Raw genomic sequence first — 25,924 nt, 5'->3', positions numbered from 1 at the left:
TCTCATCAGCAATTTTTAGCAACCATACTTTTGATCCTCCCATCCAAGTCATCTATATAAACTGGAACATGTTGACGTTCCAGCACTGTGGCACCGCATCTTGCCAACCAGAAAATGACTCATTTATGCCTACTGCTTTCTGTTAGCTAGCCAATTTTCTACCCACGTCAGTATGTTGCTCCCAACGCCATGAGTCTTTACCTTCCCACAATCATCTTTAACGTGGCACTTCATCAAATGTCTTCAGGAAGCGTAAGTACTGGGGGGCAGGCTCGAGGGGCCGGATGGCCTACTTCTGCTCCTAGTTCTTCTGTACATGAACCACACATTATTTTCTCAAAGAAATTCAATAAATTTGTTGAACAGGAGTTCCCTTTCATAAATTAGGTCCATGAGGATCTGGGCAGTGGTCAGATCACAATTCCAACAATTTACTCAATACCACTTTCATACTGATAATGATATTTTTCAATAGCTCCCTCCCTTCCATTTTCTGATTTATAGCTATTTCTGGGATATTATTTGTATTGTCTATAGCAAAGATGGATAGAAAGTAGCTAATCAGTTCAACTGCATGAATAATTTCCTAGGCCCACTCACTTTGTTAATTTTTTTTCACAATATCAATAGAAACATTTTTAGGTTTCTAGCTCACTTTCTCCTTAATTTACTTTAATTTAGTATTAATACTTCTGTCAATCTTTGCTCTTTTGGTCCTGTTCAGCCTTCTGACCTGCTAATTATCTTTGTGTGTGTGCGTGTGTGTATAATAAAGGTATATGGGGATACTGTCTTTATTTTTGTTTAAACATAATCACAGATGTGGGGTCATCCTTTTCTTACTTAGTGAATGCATCAATTCCATGCATTCTGAAACAAAGCCTTAAAATGCCATCACATCCCTATTCATCTAATTTTCTAGTTCAATTTAGCTAATTCTGTTTTGATGACATCAACTGCCCTTATTTAACTTTAAAGTGTTTGTCTTGGATGCATTCTTCTGCTCTGGAAATTTAATGTAATTTTCAATTTATATGGATGCTTTATATGGGGTGCCATCATTATGAGGTAATTAATTAAACCTATCTTATTGTACAACACCAGGTCTAGCACATCCTGCTGTTTGGTTGGTTTCAAAATCCACTATTCCTAGAAACTATTCTGAAAACATTCTATAAACCCTAATCAAGGCTACCTTTGCCTATCCAGGCTATATGCAGATTAAAATTCCTTATACTTAATGCTGCACCTTACTAACAAGCTACTGTTATTTCTTCCTTAATACTCCCATCCTTCTGGATAACTGTTAGATGGCTTGTACATCATTCCCAAGTGATTTCTTGGCCTCATTATTTCTCATCTCTACCCAACCGTTCCTGTACCCTGTTTTCCTGAACTTAAGCGAATCCTTTCTGTTGTGATAATTCCATAATTAATTAATAGAACTATCCCTCTACCTGTTCATGGGTTCCTGTACTTCTATGTACTTTACAATATTCATGTCCCAATCTGCAACTTTTTTTTTTAAATTCACTTGCGGAATGTGGGCATCTCTGGCTAGGTCAACATTTATTGCCCATCTCTAGTGGTCTAGAAGGCAGTTAACAGTCAGCCACATTGTTCTGGATCTGGAGTCACATGCACCAGGTAAAGATGGCAGATTTATTTCCCCAAAGAACATTGGTGAACCAGATGAGTTTTTCTGACAATCAACAATGGCTTCATGCTCAATAGCCTCTTATCTCCAATTCTTTACTGAATTTAAATTCCACCATCTGCTGAGGCGGGATTTGAAACAAGAACATTAGCTGAGTTTCTGGATTAATAGTATAAAGATAATACCAATTGGCCACTGCCTCCCCATTGCAGTAATCCTGTAATCATGACTGCGATGGCTATGATATCATATTTATTTCTATTTGCATTATCAGTTTCAATTGCTATGTGCACTCAGATACAGAGCCTTATGGTTTATCCTTCAATTATTTTTGTTATCTCTTGTCTTACTTGTTGGTTTACTTAGAGTTCAACTCTGTATTGCTTCCTGTCATAGTCTATTTATCACTTCACACTTTAATACCTTTCTCTCTTGTCATGCCTCTATTCTTTGATTTATCACATCTTTCCAAATTTAGTCCTTTGCCATCCACTATTTAATTTAAACCTCTCTCCAGTTCTCTCACTCACTAGAACACTAGACCATACCCATCATCCCTAATACTGGTACCACTGACCCATGAACTAGAACCCACGTATAGCTCACCACTGAGTCATGTATTCATTTCTGTAATCTCATTTGCTCCGTGCTAAATGCTCCATTCTTACAGAATCAATCATTGTTTTCAATGGAAAATTAGATAAGCAACTGAGGAAAAAAACAATTACAGGGCTATGTAGAAAAGGCATCAAACAGGACAAGCTGATCTGAATACTCCAATTGGCATGGACATGATTGCTAGATGATTCCATCCATGTTTTGAACTTCTACAGTTCACTGTCCAAAATACCATAATATAAAGTCATAATTTATGATAAACTATTCAAATAACACCTAAATTATGTGCACTTAGCAAAATCAGCAAGAACATAAAAGAATCACTTTTTAAAAATGATGCTGCTATGTTGCCATATTTTCTGTCCAATTGACACTTCTTACGGAAAATTATTCATGCAGAACATTAAACAAAATTTCTATTATATGAAATTTTTTTAGTGAGACCACATGTTTGAGCACGGGGTCAGGGGTTGGGGTGAGAATCGTAGGTGTTAAAGCCTGGGTAATGCCCACAATGATTGAGCTGCAAAGCACCAGACTGAAATATTCATTTCATTTAAAATTTTGCTTTGGATAGTTTATATTTAGTTTTTACGTAACTTCACTGACAACAGAGCTACTACTTTTGCATTCTACCAATACAGAAAAAATTTAATAGATAATCTTTCAATTCTCTTCTGCCACAGCTGTTCAGCAACAAGAAGAAATTGATACGTAGTCAAGAGATGTAAAGAGAGACATCAAAATGAAATATTTTAATACTGTACTATAAAAAAGTCACGGTACAAAGTTTGCAACCACAAATCCCTAATCTCAAAAAGGATCGCCAAGTACACCTATAGGTATGCAATCTTAGGAGGTTTGTGCCCACAAATCCATTCACAATAGGATTGAAAGAGAAAAGAAGCTCAGGATTAAGAGTTAAAGGATGGATTAAGTACGGGAAGTACAATAGTCCTAGAAGCAAATAATTGTACACCATTCAATTAGCAGACATTTTTCACGACCACGCATGGGATTTTGGGAGCAAAACTGAAAGAAGAATACAAGAAATAGAAGCACGATCATACCACTGGGGTCTGCAAGCCCCTCTCTACCATTCATTAACATTGTTTCTTACATTATTCTGATATTCTTTAGCTCCTTTGGCTTTCCAAAAATTATCCACCACTGACACCAATATGCTTAACAACTGTGCATTTACAGCTGTCTGGAGTATGGTATGTCCAGGATTCGAAACCCTCATCACGGTTTGAAATTATAACCCTTTATTGTAAAGCAGTGGCCCCGATTCTTAGACTGCCCAATTAAGGAAATGTGCTCACAAATTTGATAGCCTCTGGATAAAGCACAAAATTTCACCCCTTCAAAAACTGCTTTCATAATTTCCATCTCAAAATCGCTACTCCAGATTGATCATCCTCCTTACATCCTATTGCCCGATTTCTATTCGTTGTTGTCTAAGGGCTAAATTGTATTTGTCTTCCAGCATACTCCTTTCTCTTTGCTGCGATTTCTTCAGTCCACTTTCTACTCTGTTCAAAAGATGAAACAACCAGAGATGTTTTTGAAACCTCTCTTTACAATAAATGAAGTTATTGTAACTGCAAATTGTTCTTCAACAACAAATATCCTGCTGCAATGGACTTGATGGTACACAGCACTAACTGTTTCTACTATAACTGGAAACAGCTACTGGCTGTTTGATTTGCATCTACTGAAAAATGAGGATTCAAGAACAGACATGCAGTGGTTATTGAAGGTGCAATGGACATTTAATTAATTCTTAATTTCTCTGAAGTTCCTTGTTCCCAAATATAGGATAAAAATAATTATTAGATCTTGATTGTAAGCACTGTACAGATAAAATTAATTTTAAACTAACTTGCTTCAGACTTAGAACATGTTGACCAAATGTATTTCACAAAGACAAAATAATTAGATATACATAATTTCATTTAATTTTGTAGTTTTTTTTCAAAAAAAATCAATCTTTGCACATTTTACCTGCAGAAACTCCTTTTTGATCATGTCAAACTTGCATTTTTCATGTACAGCTCTAGCTGTGTTTGTTCTGTCAAAAGGTTCTGCAACGTCAAAAACAGACACTACATTAATTCTAAATTCTTGATTTTATGCTGGTACCTTGGCATACTGAGATATACAGAACAACTGATACAGCATTTGCTTTTACTCCTCTGAAATGTAGGACTTCTTGGTTGCATGCTAAATGGTGTACATCCTGTGCAATGTTAAAAAAATCAGTTGCATTAAACAAAAAATGTATAACAAATCTTATAATCAGCTGTCACAAAGCACACAAGCACAGGAATGCATTTGCCTGAGCAGTTGTAGAAAAGTCATTCACAGCGCATTCACATTTTTCTGTAGGCTAACAGCACTCATCTACTGGGGACAAAGACCCCATGCTTTTCAAAAGCTAAATACTAATGATGATAGTAATCGAAAAAAAAGAGAGAAAATGTCAGAAATATACAGCAACTCAGTCAGCTGTATGTTCTATGTTCTAAAAGGCAAACCTAAGAATGTATCATTAATAGGGAGTCCAGTAAGGTAATGGTAATGTCACTAGCATAGCAACCCAGACACAGCCTATTTCTCTGGGGACACAGGTTTAAATCTCACCATGGTGTTGGTGGAATTTGAAGTCAATTAACAATTCTGGAAGTGAAAGTTAGCCTCAGTGATGGTGAGCCTGAAACTGTCACTGATGGCAGTTACAAAAGACATTTGGTTCACTAGCATCTTTTAGGGAAGAAAGCTCTTTTAATTGCCTACAGGCAACTCCAATCCCACACCAATCTGATCGACTGCCCTCTGAATTTATTTGACCAACTATTTAGTTTGAAGGGCAGGGATAACACAGTGTGAAGCTGGATGAACACAGCAGGCCAAGCAGCATCAGAGGAGCAGAAAGTGTGACCTTTCCAGTCGGGACCCTTCTTCATTGGGTTAGACAACAAATGGCAGCTTTATTTGTGACAGGCACATCTCAAAAAGAATAAAGGAAGACAACCTTCATATATAATTTCCACAAACTCAGTCCATGTTAGTGCCATTTTTAGATTACACACAAACAGATTTTACAGAATGCAGATATGAGAACATCTTGATTTACTGGGGATTTCAGTGCAAGAGTAGACACTAACCATGAGGTATGCCCTTCTGCCTCAGATGTCATGACCTGGAAAAGATAACCAGAATAGATGGGGAATGCTTGAGGTATTTTACTACCACAAGCTTTGCATAACTGTTTTTCAGAACAAACCATATCACAAGATATACAAGTTCTGAATCTTGATACTCACTAAATTTGATCCACAAGAACTATCACAGTGCCAACTATCATAGATCATGACCTCATGTGCACTAGCTCGGATGGGACTCAAGTTTCTCTTGCTCGAAGCAGATATGCTATCCTGGTATCAATATTAGCAATATTGCCTTTCCAAATAAAAACCAACAGTTCCTCCGCTCAATTGAGTAAGCTGCTCTATAGCAGTTACACCCAGAGTGAATGAAATGGAACAAACTTTGAAACACCACCTTAGCATTGCACTCTAAAAACAGAGAAACGTACAAATAAGTGCAGTAGGCCATTCAACCCTTCGAGCGTGCACTACCATTCAATGCGATCATGACTGATCATGCAATCTCAGTATTCTGCCCCCCACCCCCCAACTTTCTCCCCATACAGCTTGATTATTTTAGCCATAAAGGCCACGTCCAGCTTCCTCCTGAACAGATCTAATAAAGTGGTGCCAACCGCTTCCTGAGGGAGAGAATTCCACAGATTCACAGAATTTCTTTGCTCAGAGAGCTTTCTCTTCTCAGCCTGGCTTATCCCTTATTCTTAGGCTGTGGCCCCTTGTTCCAGACTTCCCCAACATTGGGAACATCCTTCCCACATCTAGCCTGTCCAGTCCCATCAGAATTTTACACACTTTTACAAGATCCATCCTCATTCTTGTATATTCCAGTGAATACAAGCCCAGTTGATCCAATCTTTCTTCATACGTAACTCCTGCCATCCCAAGAATCAGTCTGGTGAACCTTTGCCGTTAGCTCAATAGCAAGAATGTTCCTCCTCAGGCTAGGAAGCCAAAACTGCACACAATACATATAGTGTGGCCTTAACATGGCCCTGTGTAACTGTAGTAAGACATCCCAACTCCTATACTTAAATCCTCTTGCTGTGAAGGTCAGCATGCCATTAGCTTTCCTCACCACCTGCTGCATCTGCATGGCAATCTTCAGCAACTGTTCCACCATGCCACCCAGGTCTCTTTGCATCTCATTTTCCCAAAACTGCCATCCTTCAGATAATAATCTGCCTTCCTGCTCTTGTGACCCAAGGAGGTAAACCTCACATTTATCCGCATTATATTGTATTTGCCCACTCAGCCAGCCTGTCCAATTTACCCTGCAGCCTCCTAGCATTCTCCTCACCGCACACATTGCTGCCCAGGTTAGTGCTGTCTGAAAATTTGAAGGTATTGCATTCAAATCCTTTGTTCAAAACATTAAAGAATATCAGGAACAGCTAGGGTCCCAGCACTGAACCCTGTGGTACCCAACTCATCACTGCCTGCCACTCTGAAAAGGACCCATTTATTCCAACTCTCTGTTTCCTATCTGCCCCGACTAGTTCTCTATCCATGTCAATATATTACTTCTGATACCATGATCTTTAAGTTTCTTTACTAAACTCTAGTGTAGAATCTTGGCAAAAACCTTCTGAAAGTCCAGATACACAACATCAAATGATTCACCCTTGTCCACTCTACTGGTCACATCCTCAAAAAAATTCCAGAAGATTTGTCAAGCATGATTTCCCTTTAGTGAATCCATGCTGATTTAGACCGACTCGGTCATCGCTTTCCAAATGCTCAGTTATTAGATCATTCATAATGGACTCCCATCAATGTCAGGCTAACCAGCCTATAAATTCCTCATCTCTCTCCCTCCTTTTTTTTCTAAAAATGTGAGGTTACATTAACAACCTGACAGTCCATTCAGGCCACTCCCTCAAGTTCTCTGGAATGCAGAGCTTCAGATCCTGGGGACTTTTGGGTTTTAATCCCATACTTTTCCCGAATACCATTTCCTGACTAATAAGAATTTCCTTCAGTTCCTCCTTCATACTTGACCCTCTGACACCCAGCATTTCAACATGGGACATGAGAGGAAAATGCTGACCACACTAGTGTCATAAAGATCTTAGCAAGAAGACTCGGAATGCACTAAGAGCTGCTCAAAGTTAAGCCCAACAGACTTCTTCGTAGTGCATTAATTACTACTTATCATAACTTTGTCAGGATATTTAGATTTCCTTTGAGATAAGGAACACCAAGGGTATGAAACACAGGATCAAACAGGACCATCAGCAAACGAAACGGCAAGCAAAGGCAGGGGAGATCATCCCTGATGGTAATAAATAGCTGGAAAATGGGTGAAATGTAACTTTAAAGTTGCACTGTAGGGAGAAACAGTTCCTGAGGAAGATCTAGAAACCACAGAAGGCTTGCTGTCAAGGCAAAGCTGGATACTGAAACCAGTGTGCTGAGGAAAGCTATTTATTTGCTTGCCATGGGCAAACCTCCAGGTGCTGATACTATTTCACTCGTACTCAAGAAACTGGAACTTCTTCAACATTTGCATGATTTCTACTTTGCTTGAGAAAATGCTTGCTGCAAAGATTCTGACTTTGTAAAGGAATAACAGTAATGGTTGCAGGAGCTATTGAACCATCTGTCTGCTGAGCACTATGGGAAATGTCATTTTTTTTCAAACTGCATATCTTGGCAGAAGAAATCTACCTTGAATTGCACTGAATAATTGTAATTCCAGGGTAAGACTCCTGAGACACACCCAGTAAAGTTTAACACAGTTATTCATCACAATGCCAAGTGTTGCATTACAAGATGGAAGGGTGCCTATTATGGATAGGTTTTCTTGATCTTGAGGAGACCTATACTAACCAGAACTTATCTAATTGGGCACCCAATCAAAAAATTTTCAATTTTAAATGTCACATCCATTTCTTCAAATCCCCCCATTACACTGCTCGTTTCTTGTTCTTTAATCCCTTCCTGCCCCAGATTCCTCTGAAGTAACTGCAACTCTTGAGCATTTTCAATTTTAATTGTGCCAATATCCATGCCTTCAGCTGCCTAGGTTTTTATCTCCACTTTTCCTTCACGGAAACCTTTTACCAACCCCCCTTTAAGACAGGTATTAAAATCTCTTTGAACAAACTATTGGCCGCCTGTCCCAATATTGCCTTGTGACTTACTGGCAAATTCTGCTTTATATTGCTTGGTGAAGCACCTAGGCACGTTTTATTAAAGACACGATATAAACCGAAGTTGTTGTTATTAAAACCTACCTTAGGTTTTAATCACCAGCCCTTACATCAAGCAATATTTGTCTGATTGCTCTCCTGTGAAGTGCTTCGGGGACATTTTACTATGTTAAAGGTGTTAGAAGAAATCCAAATTGTTGTGGTGAATTCAAATCTGGACGGGTGCTCAGATGGTTTTTGAGCATTTTTGTTGCTTACTGGTTTACAAAAAATAATTCCCATTGCTGGTACTACAGTGGAACCCTGGTGTTTACTATGAATCTCCTTCAGAATTGGGACCTTACTCCATGACTGGCACGTGTACCCATTTAAATCACTTACTATAGAGGCCTTGCTAATGTTAACTTGAGGTTTTCATCAGATTGTCTGTGTCTTTTTGGTCAACAAAATAAATTTTACATATGATGCCTTTCATCAGAAAAAGTAGCGCATTTCACATTTGGAACAAACAGTTACATTATATATATAAATGGACATTTACACATGCTCCTTTAAAAAAAACTCAAAAGATTTAACGTGTGATCTCTTCAGCCAAGATAATATCCCCCTTGCAGGTTTTACACTGTTATTCTGACTCCCCTTTGAAACACTCTTGGAGCACGTGCAAACTCTACAGTCACCCGAGGTTGGAATCGAACCCAGGTCCACGGTGCTATGAGGCAGTAGTGCTAAACACTGGGCCACCATGCCTGCAACTGTGAATAGAATGTTTGAAGCACAAGCATATTGTTACAGAGATATTCTCAAGTAGGCCGCTTCTAGCTCATAGACTGTCAAAGTTTATAGATAACACAAAAATAGGGAACATTATTAATTTTTGAGCAAATTAAAAGAAAGAAACTGCAAGGGGATTATAGATAAGATGAAGGACAAGAAATAGACTTAAAAATGATTAAAAAACAACTCGGTGGGGAAATATATCAGGATGCATATTTTAAAAAAAAGGGCAGTAGTAATGCTCTGAGACAGAAATTGCTCAGTTCTGTGGAGGAGCAAAGAGACTTAGAAGGACAAGTTCATGAAACAGTAAAGGCAGAATTTGAGGTTGATTCGGCTGTGACCAAATCTAACAGCTCTCTAATTTTGAAACACATGGAATGCAAAAGTAAAGACTAGGTAAGATCAATGCAAGACGGATGTGCCTGATGATTTGTGGCGGGGGGGGTGACCTCTAGAACAAGGGGCTAGTTTAAGGATTCAGGGTAGGCCATTTAGGACTCGGATGAGGAGATTTTTTTGACTTCTGATCTATGGAATTCTTTGCCAAAAGAAGGTGATTGAAACCAAAATATTTTATGCTGTCAAGGGGTTAGACATAGTTCTCAAGACTAAAGGAATCAAAGGATATGGGGTGAAAGCAGGAACAAGGTGTTGAGTTTGATGATCAGGCGCAATCATACCGAATGGCACAGCAGGCTGAAGGGCCGAATGCCCTGTTCTTACTCCTATTTTCTATGCTTCTAAAACATTCTAAGTCTGTGTACACCCTTAATAAGAGTTAAGTCTGAATACTTTATGTAAAATTGGCTACAACTGTGGGAGATGTATTCAAGATTGAGGCAGTCTATAAGCAAGGTTAGCATTTTCAATAGACCAAAATCCCTTAACTGGAAGTTTTGCACATTGTTTGAAATTGTGAGAATTTATAGCTGTGCTGGCAAATGAATAATGAATAGCTAACATCAGATAGGGATTTCCAAACAAAATGACTAGCAGTGTGGTGAACTGTCAGAAGGTTCCCCCTCAGATGGAACAGAGGTTTACTTGCGTGGTCAAAGTAAAAACTAAGACTTGCTTATGGGACAAAGTTACATGTTCCACCAGGCATTAAGGCTGGAGGTTGTCCCTAGCCACAGTTTCTGGATTGCTATGGCTACAGTATTCATGCAAAGAAGTGATACAAAACATAAGCTTGGCTTTGGAAGGTAAATATAACTCTTGAAACATTTTACGTTATTACAATTGTGACAAATAATTCTGTGCAATAGAACTCTGTTCACTGCTCATTGCACTGTGCACCGTCTACAAGATGTACTGCAGATATTCACCAAGGCTCTTTTGATAGCATCTTCCAAACCAACAACCATTACCATCTAGCAGGACAAGGGTAGCAGATACATGGGTACAGCTCAACCTTAGAGTGCCCTCCAGCCCACTCACCATCCTGATTGGAAGTACACTGCTGTTTCTTCAGTGTTGCCGAGTTAAAATAATGGAATCTCTCCCCAGTAGCACTGTGGATCTACCTAGAGTAAATGGACTGCAGCAGTCCAAGAAACCAGCTCAATATCACTTTTTCAAGGGCAATGAGGAATGGCAATAAAAGCTAACTCAGCCAGTGATGTCCATATCTTATGAATTAGTAAAACATTGCACATGAATGACAACCCTGATATTGTATTTAAGTTTAAAGGTCTGGGTTTGTTTACTTCCTTGGACTCCATTATCAGAATTGAAAGATGTATCTCCCACACGCCACTCCAAACCCATGAAAAGTGAAGCCAACAATTTAATTCTGCACTATTTGCCAGCAGCAGCCGCACAGTTCTTGGAATCCCTCAGGAGACAGCTACTGGCATGAAATACAAGCATAGGTACTCGGTACAGCGGATCAATCTTTTAGAAGGTAGTGTAATAATATTTGCAAACTGTTAGGAAGCCAAACAAGAACAAGCATCACTTGATCAACCCTCCAAGAACATCTCCAACCAGACTTGTCAATCCTATTAGTTAGCAATTAATCCCAGCACTGAAACAAAGATGCACCTTGCTTAATGAAGTATTTGGAAAATACAGGTCAGTGGAAGTTGCACTGCAGCCATGAGATATGTTTTTCTCCTGAAAGAAGTTCAATAAACTGTTTCTGTTCAAAATGATCAAGGCTAGAATGTGCACGGTCACCACAGGGTAAATGCTTCCCAACTCGTTTCCGATTTCTACTTTTATTGGGAAATCATTCAGGTGATCTTGAGGAGTTCTCTCTTTGGAGGAATATGACTTGGAGATAATTGATTATACATATCCAAATAAAATTTACAAATCCATGGTAAATCCAGGATAAAAGAAAATGATAAACAATTTCTAGAACAGAAAGTAAATTCACCCTAGTCCTACTGCACTACAGGGCTGCTCTCTCAGAAAGAAATGATTGATGGTTTAACCCAAGGGTCACCGTGTCTCAGACAAGGGAAGAGGCTGAGGAGAGCCCTTCACTGTAACCTCAGCTGGTGCAGAAATTGAACCCACTCTGCACTGCAAACCGGATTTTCAGCCAACCAGTGCCCCCGCAAATCTTTTAAAAGACACATTACGTACTTAAGTAAGCAGAAGACCTAAGGTATTACTTATACAAATATATTTATTCCATACCTTCAACACAAATATATTTATTTTTCCATTCCATTTCATTGGTTTTGGGAATCACTTTGGCTTCACGAATTGAAATTATTGAATTATTCCAACTGAAGGGGATAAAAGTGAGAACAGACATGTTATAATATCTTGAATTTTAATTTGAACCATTTAACAGAACCTTTTGAAGCATGAAAGGACAGGCCATAACTTCACTTTTAAGTGTTTGTGCAAATGCAATCTTCTCAATCGTCCATCAGAATGAGTCATAAGTACCTTATTACAGATTATTAACTTGCCTTATAACTTGGAAGCAACTAGTCACTAATCCTCTAACTTTAATATTCAACTGAACAGTAAGTGTACACCTGAAAAACAGCAAAAGCAAATATTTTGCCACAGGCACATATCACAAATTAAAAAGTGCAGATTAAAATTTTTGACAATGGAATCTCTTTTGGAACTCATGTGTTCACTTTTCCTGCTTTGTTTCGGGCTGTTATGAAGATTCAAACGTAATTTTACAAGCGTAATTTAACCTTACTTGATAATTGTTTTTCCATTCACGATTGCCAGCATTTATTGCCCATTCTTAAATGGTCCTCGAGAGTAGCAACTGGCTAACTTCTCGAACCACAAGTCCATGCGTGCATACATGTACACAGTGCTGTTAGGAAGAAGTTCAGGATTTGATTCAGCAATAGTGATGGAATGGCAACAGAGTTTCAAGACAAGAATGTGTTGAGCTTGGAGGGAAATTTGCAGATGGTGAAGTTCCACTCATCTCCTGCCCTTATCCTTGTCGGTGGTAGGGGGTGATAGACCTGGAACATGCTGGTGAAGGAAACTTGTCAAGTTGCTGCACAGCATCTTATAAATGGCACACACCGTTATTGCTGTAGAATGACGGTGAAGGGAGTGGTAATCAAGTGGACTGCTTTGCCCTGGATGCTGTCAAGTTTTCTAAGTGTTGTTGGAGTGCACTCATCCATGCACAAGGGAGCGTACGCCATTACTCTCCTTACCAGAGCTTTTGTAAATGCTGGCCAAAGTCTGAGAAAATCAGGCAGAGTTACTCCCCACAAAATTTCAAGACACTTACTGCTGTTGCACTGACTGCATTTATGTGAGTTGTTTCATTAAGTTTCTGGTCATGCTTACCTCAAGGGTGTAGGTAGTATGGGATTCAGCAATAATACTACTGAATATCACGGGGAGCTGGTTAAATTGCCTTTTGCTGGTGATGGTCATTGTTGCATGGCTTGAATATTACTTCTTACCGAGAAGCCTATGACTAAATGCTGTCCAGGTCTTCACGAATGTGGATACAAACTGCTTCAGTAACCAAGGAACCTCTAACCAGTGCAGAAATTTTTCCATTCTCCGATTTGACAAGGATCCTTGATGCCATACTTTGGCTAACACTGTCTCGATGTCTAATGAATCACTCTGACATTGCCTCTGAAGTTCAGCTCTTCTGTCATTGTTTAAACCAAAGCTGTAATGGGATTACAAGATGAGTGGACCTGATGAAACCTAAACTGAGCATCAGTGAGCACCTTACTGTCCTGCTGCATATGCAGCTTGATAGCACTGTTGACAATATCTTACATCATTATACTGATGACGCATTCATTGGTCAGGTTGAGGTTGTCTTGCTTTTTATGGAGAAGGCATATATGGGCAATTTTATACACAGTCAGGTAAATTCCAGTGTTGCAGCTACAGTGGAACAGCTTGGCCCGAAGTGCAGCTAACTGTGTAGAACAATTCTTTAGTACAATTGTCAAAGTCTTGATCCAATGCCTTCAACCATTTCTTGATATTGTTTATTTCTAGATCACAATTCTAGATGTTTAGAACAGATCATCAAGACATCGCTGTAAGCCATAAGCAAGCAGAATAAGCAAAAGCTTTCTTCTTTACAATTTACACGGTTCAGAAGCAGAATATGGTCCAGTTGTTTCAAGTTGCCCTTAGTCGTTAAAATCTTTAGTTCTAAACTGTTTCAATTCATAGAATCCTGCCTTTGTGTTTTGGAAATGAAACATGAGTACTGCATACAATACAAATCAACAGTAACATACAACAGAAGCAATGGCTGCAGACTCAAAATGGTCACTGTGCTCTCAGTACAGCAATCTCAAAGCTCCACTGGCAGCCAGTACATATATAAAACAGTCTGTAACCTATACCAGTGATGCATTTCTCCCTTGAGCAAGCATTTATACACTGTCCCTGCAAAAACAGCTGAACATTAAAAGCTGCACTTCAGGCTCCAACATCCATCTGTTTCACAGGGCTCCATGTCCAAATCCCACCTGCTGCCTTCATTCATTTTTGTGAAACTAGACCTAGAGAACTGACAGAGCAAAAACATAGCGACCATAGATATTCAGCTTTTATTTTGACTAAAAATGGTGGTTCCAGCTGGGTGTGTGCAGCTTTACCATAAAACCCAAATGTGCATTTTTTTTTAAAAAAGCTAACGTGGAAAACAAAAACAACTCGCTGTTCACCAATATTACTGTTTAAGTGTGGAGGCTGAATTCTATTATTATCATCCGAACTTGCACTCTCTCTAACAGGTTCAACTTAAACACGAGCAGATTTTGAATAGATTAGCAAAATAGGCTTCAAAACAGAGATAATGGGAACTGCAGATGCTCTCTCCCTATTTATTCCAGTTCCCTCCCCCCATCCCCCTCTCTGATGAAGGGTCGAGGCCTGAAACGTCAGCTTTTGTGCTCCTGAGATGCTGCTTGGCCTGCTGTGTTCATCCAGCCTCACATTTTATTATCTAGGCTTCAAAACATCTTGTTTATTAAATAACGATTATCTCCGGAAAAATAATTATAGGTCTGTAAAGTAACTGTTAGTTCTCCTGCAAGGTGATGCTTGCCCATGTTAAAACTTAGCTTCCAACCATATTGTCACTGCATCACAAGGGCAGTACACTTCTATATGCATTAAATCTACTACCATCATCTTCACCTTGAAACCGTTACGCAAGCCCTTGTCATTTCATTTTTGACTACAGCTTATTGGATTCCTAAATTTTACGCTCACCATTTTTATTCTTTTATAGAACATTGGTATCATTGGCAAGGTTGGCATCTGTTCCCATCCCTGATTAGCCTTGAACATGTAGGTAAATGAGCTTCACTGGCTGGCCCAGCATTTAGTGCCCACCCTCAAGAGGCTTCTAAAAGGTGGTGGTGAGCCACCGCCTTGATCTACTGCAATCCAATTTGGGTGGCGTACGCACATGCTATCAGAGAGGTAGCTAAAAGATTTTGACCCAGCAACAGCGATACCGTGATATTTTTACAAATCAGATGGTGAGTGGTTTGGAGAGGAACTTACAGGTGGTTATACTCCCATGTAATCAACTCCTGACTCACTAAAGCCTCACCACCATCTACAAGGCAAAAGTCAAGACTGTGATGGAATACTCCTCATTTGCCTGGATGAGTGAAGCGCCAATGTCCTCAAGAAGCTTGACACCATGGGGGATAAAGTAGCTCAACTGATTGGCACCACACCCACAAACATTCATTCTTTCCACCACCGATGCTATTCTATTCACAGCTATTAAAAGGTAAGCATGTTTGCTTTATACATCACCAAAGTATGACCATAAGAATAAAGCAAAACAAAACCAAAAATTAAAATAAAGAGAGTAAAAATTTGGAACCACACAACATTGCAAAGCAAGTTCATGGATAGTTTTCATTTGAACAGCATGCTTCAGATGAAGTAAGTTGATGAGCTGAAGCTATTTTGAAAGTTCAAAAGTACAATGTTCAAGAGTCATATTTTTTGATATCAACAGCTAAAAGGGAGTAAAACGTGATTTCAGGAACAGAAACAGAAATTGCTGGAAAATCTCAGCAGGTCTGACAGCATTTACAGAGAGAAATTAGAGTTAACAATACAGGTCCAGAGACCCTTCTTCAGAACTGATAGTAGCTAGGAAAAGGAAGGTTTTTATAAGAAGATTGTGGTGAGTGGGGGAGTAAACAATAAAGTGCTTAAACAAGGAATTAGAAGGGTTAAAAGGGGTGATGAAAAGTCGTTAGCAAACAGGATTAAGGAGAGTCCCAAGGCTTTTTAAACATATATAAAAAGGAAGAGGGTAGCCAGGGAAAAAATTGGCCCACTTGAGGACAAAGGGGGGAATCTATATACGGAGCCAGAAGAGGTAGATGTGTTCTTAAATGAATATTCAAAGAGAAGGAATTGGTGGAGGATGATCTCAGGGAAGGGAGTGTTGAATTTCTAAGCTAAGTTGCTATTAAAAAGGAGGAGGTGTTGTGTTTCTTAAAAGGGGAGAAGATAGGGCCGATCAGGGATAGCGTAGGGAACTTGTGCGTGGAGTCTGAGCAGATAGGGGAAGCCCTAAATGAGTTTTTTGCTTCGGTTTTCACTAAGGAAAGGGACTGTTGTGAATGAGAACTTTGAGGAGCAGGAAAACAGGCTTGAACAGATCAAGATTGAGGAAGTCGATGTGCTGGAAATGTTGGCAAACATTAAGACTGATAAGTCCCCAGGATCAGACCAGATTTATCCTCGGTTGCTCCGGGAAGCGAGAAAGGAGGTTGCTAAGCCACTGGTGAAGATCTTTGCTTCCTCACTCGCCACGGGAGTCGTACCGGAAGATTGGAGGGAGGCAAATTTTGTTCCTCTTTTCAAGAAAGGGAATAGGGAAATCCCTGGAAATTACAGACTAGTCAGTCTTACGTCTGTGGTCAGCAAGGTTTTGGAAAGAATTCTGAGGGATAGGATTTATGACTATTTGCAAAAGCATAGCGTGATTAAAAAGGGAGTCAGCATGACTTAGTGAGGGGCAGGTCATGCCTCACAAATCTTATGGAGTTCTTTGAGGAGGTCATGAGACAGGTTGACGAGGGTCGAGCAGTGGATGTGGTGTACATGGACTTCAGCAAGGCATTTGATAAGGTCCCCCCGGCAGGCTCATTCATAAAGTCAGGAGGTATGGGTCACAGGGTGGTTTGGCTGTCTGGATTCAGAATTGGTTGGCTGACAGGAGGCAGAGAGTGGCTGTAGATGGTAAGTATTCTGCCTGGAGGTCAGTGCTGAGTGGTGTCCCGCAGGGCTCTGTTCTTGGGCCTCTGCTCTTTGTAGTTTTTATAAATGACTTGGATGAGGAGGTTGAGGGGTGGGTTAGTATGTTTGCTGATGACACAAAGGTTGGAGGTGCCGTTGATAAATCAAGCTATTGCAGGCTTCAGCAAGACATTGACAGAATACAGAGCTGGGCTGAAAAATGGCAGATAGAGTGCAACCTGAATAAATGCAAAGTGACGCATTTTGGAAGGATGAACTTAAATGCTGAATATAAGATTAAAGGCAGGATTCTCGGCAGTGTGGAGGAACAGCAGGATCTTGGTGTTCAAGTGCATAACTCCCTCAAAGTTGCCACTCAAGTGGATAAGGTAGTTAAGAAAGCATACGGTGTTTTGGCTTTCATTAAGAGGGGGATCGAATTTAAGAGCCGTGAGGTTATGTTGCAGCTCTACAAAACCCTGATGAGACCACACTTGGAATATTGTGTCCAGTTCTGGTCGCCCTATTATAGGAAAGATGTGGAGGCTTTGGAGAGGGTGTAAAGGAGGTTTAACCAGGATGCTGCCTGGGCTGGAGGGCTTGTCTTACGAGGAGAGGCTGACTGAGCTCGGGCTTTTCTCTCTGGACAGAAGGAGGAAGAGAGGTGACCTGATCGAGGTGTACAAGGTAATGAGAGGCATGGATAGAGTCGATAGCCAGAGACCTTTTCCCCAGGGCAGGATTGACTGCCACGAGGGGTCATATTTTAAGGTGCTAGGAGGAAGGTATAAAGGAGACGTCAGAGGGAGGTTCTTCACCCAGACGGTTGTGAGCGCATGGAATACTTTGCCAGTGGTAGTCGTGGAAGCAGAGTAATTAGTGACATTTAAGCGACTGCTGGACATGCACATGGACAGCAGTGAATTGAGGGGAATGTAGGTTAGGTTATTTTATTTTTGCATTAGGATTATTCCACGCCACATCATCATGGGCCGAAGGGCCTGTACTGTGCTGTACTTTTCTATGTTCTATGTAAATAAGTCCCCAGGTCCTGATGGGATCTATTCCAGAATATTAAGGACGACAAGGGAACAAATTGCTGGAGCATTAACTGACATCTTTGCATCCTCTTTGGCCACAGATGAGGTCCAAGAGGACTGGAGAATAGCCAGTGTTGTCCCACTGTTTGAGAAGGATAACAGGAAATTACAGGCCCGTGCGTCTCATGTCGGTGGTAGGGAAATTATTGGAAAAAAATCCTTAGGGGTGAGATCTACACACATTTAGAAGCAAACGGACATATTAGCAATAAACAGCATGGTTTTATGCAGGGGAGGTCGTGCCTCAGTAACTTCATCAAGTTTTTTTTTTGAGGTGGTGATGAAGATGATTGATGAGGGAAAAGTGGTTGATGTTGTCTACATAGCCTTCAGTAAAGCCTTTGACAAGGTCCCTCGTGGCAGACTGATACAAAAGGCGAAGATATATGGTATCAGTGGGGATCTGGCACGATGGATACAGAACTGGCTTAGTATTAGGAGGCAGAGAGTAATGGTAGAAGGATACTTTTCGCAATGGAGGGTTGTGACTGGTGGTGTTCCGCAGGATCAGTGTTGGGATCTCTGCTGTTCATTGTCTACATAAATGATTTGGAGGAAAATGTAGCTGGTCTAATTAGTAAGTTTGCAGATGATACAAAGATTGGTGGAGTTGTAGGCAATGACGAGGATTGTCGGAGGATACAACCGGATACTGATCAGTTGAAGGCATGGGCAGTAAAATGGCAGATGGAATTTAATCCAGACAACTGTGAAGTGATATATTTTGGAACATTAAGCACAGGTGGAAATTATACAGTAAGTAGCAGAACGCTTAAGAATATTGATATACAGAGGGCTGTGTGCAGGTTCACAGATCACTGAAGGTGGCAGCACAGGTAGATAAAAGTTCGTTAAAAAAGCCCAATGGCATGTTTGTCTTCATTGGAATGGGCACGGAGTATACGGACAGGCAAGTTATGCTGCAGCTTTATAGAACTCAATTAGGCCACACTTGGAACACTGTGTATAGTTTTGCTCACCACATGACCAGAAGGATGTGAATGCTTTGGACAGGGTACAGAAAAGGCTTACCACGATGTTGCCTGGTACGGGGGATTTTAACTATGAAGAAAGGTTGGATAGACTTGGTTTGTTTTTCACTGTAACATAGGAGGTTGATGGATGACCTGACAGAAGTTTAAACGATTGAGAATAGCAATGGATAGAGTAGAAAGTACAAAGCTTTCCCACTGCCCCCCCTGCTCCCAAAAGGTGGAGGGTCCAATTATTAGGAGACACAGGTTCAATGTTGCATGGGGGTAGGGAGTGGAGTTTAAAAGAGATGTGAGAAGCAGGTTTTTCATACAAAGGATGATGAGTACCTGGAATACACTGCCAGAGGTGGTGGTGGAAGCAGACAACAGCAACATTCAAAAAGCACCTGGTCAAATACATGAATAGGAAGGGAATAGAGGGATGCCGATGCTGTAAGAGAAGTTTTTTAGTATGGAAATGCATAATGTGTTGGCGCAGGTTTGGAGGGCCAAAGGGCCTGTTCCTGTGCTGTATTGTTCTTTGATAGGTGGAGATAGAGCCCAAAGAGACAGAAAAACTGTTGGACAGACAAGGCAGTGATTAAGGGTCAGTTTGCGGGAATGAATAGCTGCAAACAGCGACAATTTTAGGCTGACAACAGGTAATGTGCAGCCATGTAATGACAAGGCCTGGTTTGTGGGAGTGGGGAAATTCATGCGAAAAGGTGCTTAAGCCCTAAAACTGTTGAACTCAATACTAAGTCCAGAAAGCTGCAGGGTTCCTAAGTGGGAAATGAGGTGCTGTTCTTCCAACTTGCACTCGGCTTCGCTGGAGCACTGCAGCAAGCCTGAGCTGAAGATGTTGCTCAGAGGACACAGTGGTGTGTTGAAATGACAAGTGACTGGAAGCTCAGTTTTTTTTTTGTGTCCACAACGTAGGTGTTCTGTGAACCGGTCACCCAGTCTGAACTTTGTTTCTCCAACGTACGAGGGACCACATTGACAACAGTGAATGCAGCAGGCAAACCTGAAACATTATTTCAGCTTTGCCATCTTCTGGCTAAACTCAAGAAATCATTCACAGATGATAAAGTAATTAAAGAAGGCAAGGTTCGCTGACTCTGTATTCAAGGACTTAAGGACAAAGAAAAAATAACAGCATTCCTGAGCATGTCACTTGGCGCTTCCTCAATAACAAGGTGAGTGGAATCTTTGACTAAAGACGTCTTTCAGCAATGACAGCAGGACCTGATGGACTGTCAATGCTTCACACTGCAGTTTGATGAATCCATTCATGACTGTCACAACTTGTTTTTATATTTACATGGAACAAAAATTAACTGTTAAAACCATATTTTCTTCCAGATAGATCCTGGATTGCACATAAATTTAAAAAGTGAAATGCTAAGATGGTTACAGACCACTGATCGACAAAATACACTGCAAGAACTCATCATGGCTCCTTCCTCAGTATCTTCTAAACCCACGATCTCTACCACCAAGAAGCACAGGGCAAGCAAACACATAGGATTACCATGACCTGAAAACTCCTTTCTATGGTAAACACCGTTCTATCCTGGAACTTGCTTCCAAACAGCCACACATAGCAACAATTCATAGCAGCACCTGACCACTACTTTAAGGGCAATTAGGGATGCCCAACAAACGCTGCTCTAGCCAACAACGAAACATCTTGTGAAAGAACAAAGAAAACCCTCATTCTGAATCTTTTGACCCCATTTTCTAGATGGCCCAGCAAGGGGAAATATTTTCTTCGCATCTATCCTGCAATGCTCAAGAATTTTCGGCTTCATTATACCTCTTCATATTCTTCTAAATCCAGGGTATATAAACTGAGACTAATTAATCTGTCATCATTCGACAATCCTCTCAACCCATAAACAACAGGTTATGCTTGCTAAAGTCTAATCCTTGCAAACTCTTCTAGAATCCAGTGAATTCTGGAAGATAAATATGAATGTACCCACCATCTTTGAAGCTCTCTCTTCTCAGACCATAGGATGCAGTTGTTTAGATTCAAGGGAGTTTACCAGCACTTTGTCCCACTAACCTCTCCAGAACGTTTACTTTGTTAACTTTTTTCTTCAAGTGCCTTATTTGTGCTAAACACAGGTCCCCCTTTTTTTGTGTTTTCTACTGTGAAGACAGATAGAAAGTACTTGTTTAATGTGACTATCATTTCCTTTCTGCCCACTATAATTTGACCTAGCCCTGTACTAATCATTTGCTATTTCCATATAGAAATGTGTCTAAAATTTTTTCTGTCTCCTGCTAGTCTCTTATTTTCTCATTCCATATAAATTTATTTGTCTTTTTACGAATACCAAAATCCTCCTATCTTTAGTCTAACAATATAGTGGCCCAGATATTCTAATAATCAAATAGCTAATGGAGCAGCAGAAACTAGAGCTTTACATTGAAACCATACAAAATCCCCAATGTGTGCTAATTCCATGGGAATTGCCGAGGAAATTTAACTTTTAAATGGGCTCTTCCTTTGTCTGGAAACTTCCCAAAAAAGGTAATTAAAAGGAGGAAAATTTGAGCGTCGTGATTATCTCAGCTTTTGTAGATACATAGTAAAAATCAGAGGATTAAGAATCTACTGTAATTCCTGGGTAACTGTGAACTAGGCTCCCAACTCACCAGTGACTCCTGACACCAACATTTCTTCTCTTTACTCAACATTATTCCTCCCACCTTCACTCTAGCTCAACCTCACCTGATAGACCAAAGCCTATCCTAAACCTCACCAGGGAGGCATGTGGAGGTGGGTATAGGACTGGAAAAAGTCACAGGACTGCAGCACACTACAGGTGTACAACTAGACAAAGGAACGAGGCCATGAAAGATTAACATTTTGACTTGGGTGTGTTGGCACTCAATGCTATTCAGGAGGGTGGGGTTTACAAAGGATGAAGGATGGGAGGCTGGCTGGCTATTGAGAGTTTTGGAATATTGGTGTCTGAAGACAGTAAAGGCACAAATGAGATTCTTGTGTTAGATGGGTTAAGCCAAGTAATTTAAAAAATACGGTTGGAAAAGAAGAGAGTCAGATTTTAACTAGAACTATTTTCGAATTACTTCCAAATATACTACCAACGTCCATTCCATATTTTAAAATAATCTACTTACTCAAATTCTGTAGCATAGTATCGCAGAAACCCCACAAGCAGGTCTCCCAGGCTTGAGCTATTTAATGAGAGGTATGGAGTAATGTTACTTCCTCTTCGGTGCACAAACTGCAGCTGCATAGTGGGCTCAAAGCACTCCTAAAAATATTCAAATTGATCCTTGAAATGAATCATACATTTTTAAAATCCTTGCATACAACATATAAAGAAAACAAAATACAAAAATGCTAAAATCATGAATATGGAAATTTGATGATATTAATACTAAAACAAGAAAGTGGTAATATTGCTTAGATGCATCCTATTAGACATCTTCTAAATGTATATTTTTCTTTTGCAGAATTCCAAGTTACCCCTCATTTTTTGATGCAAGGAGGCACTCCAAGTACTCCCTCTGGAGAAAAAGGAAACCTAAATTAACAGACAGCATCAGACATAATTTTCCTCCTTCCATTTCTAATAAAACGTAATCAGCATAAACCAGCTCTGTTATATCAAGCAAGCTGTGGGTTCAAGTCAGAAATCTAGAATTTGGTAATCATCTCCCATGGTACTGCTTATAGGCAGCCTGCATTTGTAACACAACTATGTCACTTAACTGCTAAAAACAGACAGTCCCATCTAGCCTATTAACTGGACATTTACTATAAGGAAACAGTCTAAGTAGAGGCGCCGTGAGGCTAGGTTGTAGTAATTACCAATACATTGGCAGGTATAGGGCTTGATTAAGTCTGGAGCTAGTACTAGGGTGTTCCTTTTTCAAAGGGAGGATATAAACATCACACAACAGCTCCTAATCCCTGAATATATTAAACCTGTGCCAATAAAAAGTACTTGCATTAGTCAATGACACTGAGCGACACTGAATCCATTAGCCATATATTTTTCAATTAATTTTTAGTCCCGTTGCTTTGGTACTACAAATTTTTGTTGATTCAACATAATTTGGACCATTTCAGCTTAGTCCATTTCAGACTAATGAACAATTAAACTTGTAATGCGTTTCATAGAAATTGAGATTTTCAAGTTCTCAAAAGAGAACAGAAGATGATGTTGGAGATCAGCAAAACTATGATCAATAGCTTGGATTCAAATAAAAACTCTACCAGTTTTTGCAATAAGCAATGTTCCAGATGCAAGCAGTTTGCACTATACAAAATCAGATAGAAATTACAACTAAAATTTTGACTGAATATTGAATTATACGGTTTAGATTGAAAATAGTATTCAACACATTTTAGTGTTAATATCACTTCAGTCACAGAAATGAAAATGTTACTTACTGGATATTCTTTCTGAAGAGATGGAATGATGGGTTCAGGTAGAGCTTAAATAGAAACAAGAAAAGTAAAATAAGAATGCGAGAACATAAGAAAAATAAATGCACCACAGCCTAATTACCCAAATAGCTCTGCTTTGCCATTAACATCATGGCTGATCTGATTGCGACCTTAACCTCACTTTTCTGCCTTTTCCCCATAACCTTCAACTCAATTGTCAATCCACCTGGTTCATTAACGTGTTTTGGGTAAGGAAATCTGCCGTTCTTACCTGGTCTGGCCTAGATGGCACTCCACATCCACAACAATGCAAGTGATTCTTAACTGACCTCTGGGTAATGAGAAGAGACAATAAATACTGGTCTAGCCTGTGATGCCTGCATCTCATGAAAGAATTTTAAAATAAAAGCACAGGTTACCATACTTGGATATAATCAACATGGAGACTGCAGCTCAGACTGTTATCAGCTTTTTAAAAAGGGCCTCCACCATCTAACTATTGCTTTATATCAATAATCTGATAACATTCTACTCATCGCAAGTCAGTTCCATTATTTGTTTAAATTGCCTTTTAAAATTAATTTTGGGCACATAATTTTTGGAAATGTAACCCAGTGAGAACTGTTAAGCAAACTTAAAACAATCTTTAAAAAAACTTTTCAAAATTTAAAAATAATCCATAAAAATACAAAAAATTCTAAATATTTGTGTTTTTAAACAGTATTAAGTTTCAGGATAGATATTCTCACCAAAATTACATGATTGATTCAACATTTCCAAATATTTTTTTTCCAGTGGGAAAAGAACGGTTATTGTTATTCATAATGCTGCTTCTAACACATACTGCATTGTTCAAGGACAATTGCTTGTTATTTTGAGGTATCAATCATAAACACGGCATTATATTTGACACTAATTCACTGCAATAAAATTGGAATTTTAGTTGCAACCTTCTACCTGCAACTTCTGGGAGGAACAGACAACTCTAAACCTCAGAATAAAAGGTTGCATCCTTTAACATTTGATGCAAATGGCATGCCTGGAAATTCTACTAACTACATATTCACATTAAACAAACAGGAATGTCTCTCTTAAATGTTATAGTATATGTCCATAGTGCAAGCTTCAAATCAATATTTCAATTAAGTAATTCAAATATATGTGACAGAAGCTATGCATTAAATGCTTTAAATGAAACATACTGCTGACATTTTCACCATTCAAAATAAGGAAAAAGAATCATAACCAAAAAATTCCAACGGTTATGGACATAGGAGAGACGGTCAATGGGTCCCTACTTTTCCTAAACTTTCAACTGAATGAGTGCAGATGCACTCTTAGATGACTGTTGAGAATAGACAATGATAAGTTTTCTCAAGTTATTTTGATCAGACATAAAAGCCAGCTCCAGGCCCTTGTGTCGTTACACATATATTATCAGGAAAGAAAATTCTACTTGGTTTTATCAACTGAGGTCTGAATTCTCATTCTTAATTCACGATCACAGACACAGTGTGCTTACACCAAAGCCCTCTACAACTGTAAAAAAGACTTGTTTACTCTTTTACGCCAAATGTCTTGCAACTGTTATGACCCTAGTTGATGATACCACTGGACAAGTTAGATCCCAGATTAAAATCCAAACTGATAGACAAAATTTTGTCTTTTTAAAAAATTTAACATAGCCATCTTCCTTAAATGTGAGCATACGAAACTGCAGGTTTGGAGTGAACATCAAAACAGAAGTTCATTACACAAGAAAAGCAAAAATAAAATGAGAACAAGTCAAGCTATCCAACTGTAAAGCAATTTGAAAAATTTCAAAACAAAGGGAAAAACAAAATCCCAACTACTATTCAATACCACATCATATTTAATCAATAATCCAGAGAAATTCCTTCTCTATCAAATCTATTGATTTGACATAACTGCTGCTTCACATTTCAGTCCCATGAGATGTGAACCCATTTTGCATAAACATTCAAACAACTGAGACCTTAAACTTTCTCAGTCTCTTGATAATCTGCAAAATTCTAACCAAACACTCTGGTTTGGAAGTTTTACATACTAACTGGTTTCACAGAAGTAATTTACGTCCTTAACTGTTCCAAACAATCTTCTGATCTCTTAAGATTGCTACTTGCGACTGAATCTAGGCAGAACTCTGCTAAATTAATTTCTATGATTGTAAAATCCCACAGTATAAATTAAACTTCAATCAATGGCCCAAGAGACACATAATACTTTAAAATCATAGATCCCAAAAAACTGACACATTTCTTTTTTAAAAATCACTTTACAAAAATTAACGAACACTCACATGCCACTAGCTTA

At 39.3% G+C, this 25,924-nt stretch overlaps 1 protein-coding gene across 1 annotated transcript in view; it reads right to left on the bottom strand.

The window, feature by feature from the left end:
* Window positions 1-25,924, bottom strand: part of tent2 (terminal nucleotidyltransferase 2) — an 86,398-nt gene that overhangs the window by 7,614 nt on the left and 52,860 nt on the right. The window contains exons 11-14 of the mRNA XM_048527761.2: window positions 23,594-23,637; window positions 22,312-22,448; window positions 12,030-12,121; window positions 4,283-4,362 (exon numbers count right to left, since the gene is read on the bottom strand). Of these exons, the coding sequence (XP_048383718.1) occupies window positions 4,283-4,362; window positions 12,030-12,121; window positions 22,312-22,448; window positions 23,594-23,637 (353 nt within the window). The remainder of the gene's footprint in view (window positions 1-4,282; window positions 4,363-12,029; window positions 12,122-22,311; window positions 22,449-23,593; window positions 23,638-25,924) is intronic.

This window comes from Stegostoma tigrinum, chromosome 3, assembly GCF_030684315.1.
Source record: "Stegostoma tigrinum isolate sSteTig4 chromosome 3, sSteTig4.hap1, whole genome shotgun sequence".
NCBI lineage: Eukaryota > Metazoa > Chordata > Chondrichthyes > Orectolobiformes > Stegostomatidae > Stegostoma > Stegostoma tigrinum.
This window is presented reverse-complemented; position numbering and strand designations above follow the sequence as displayed.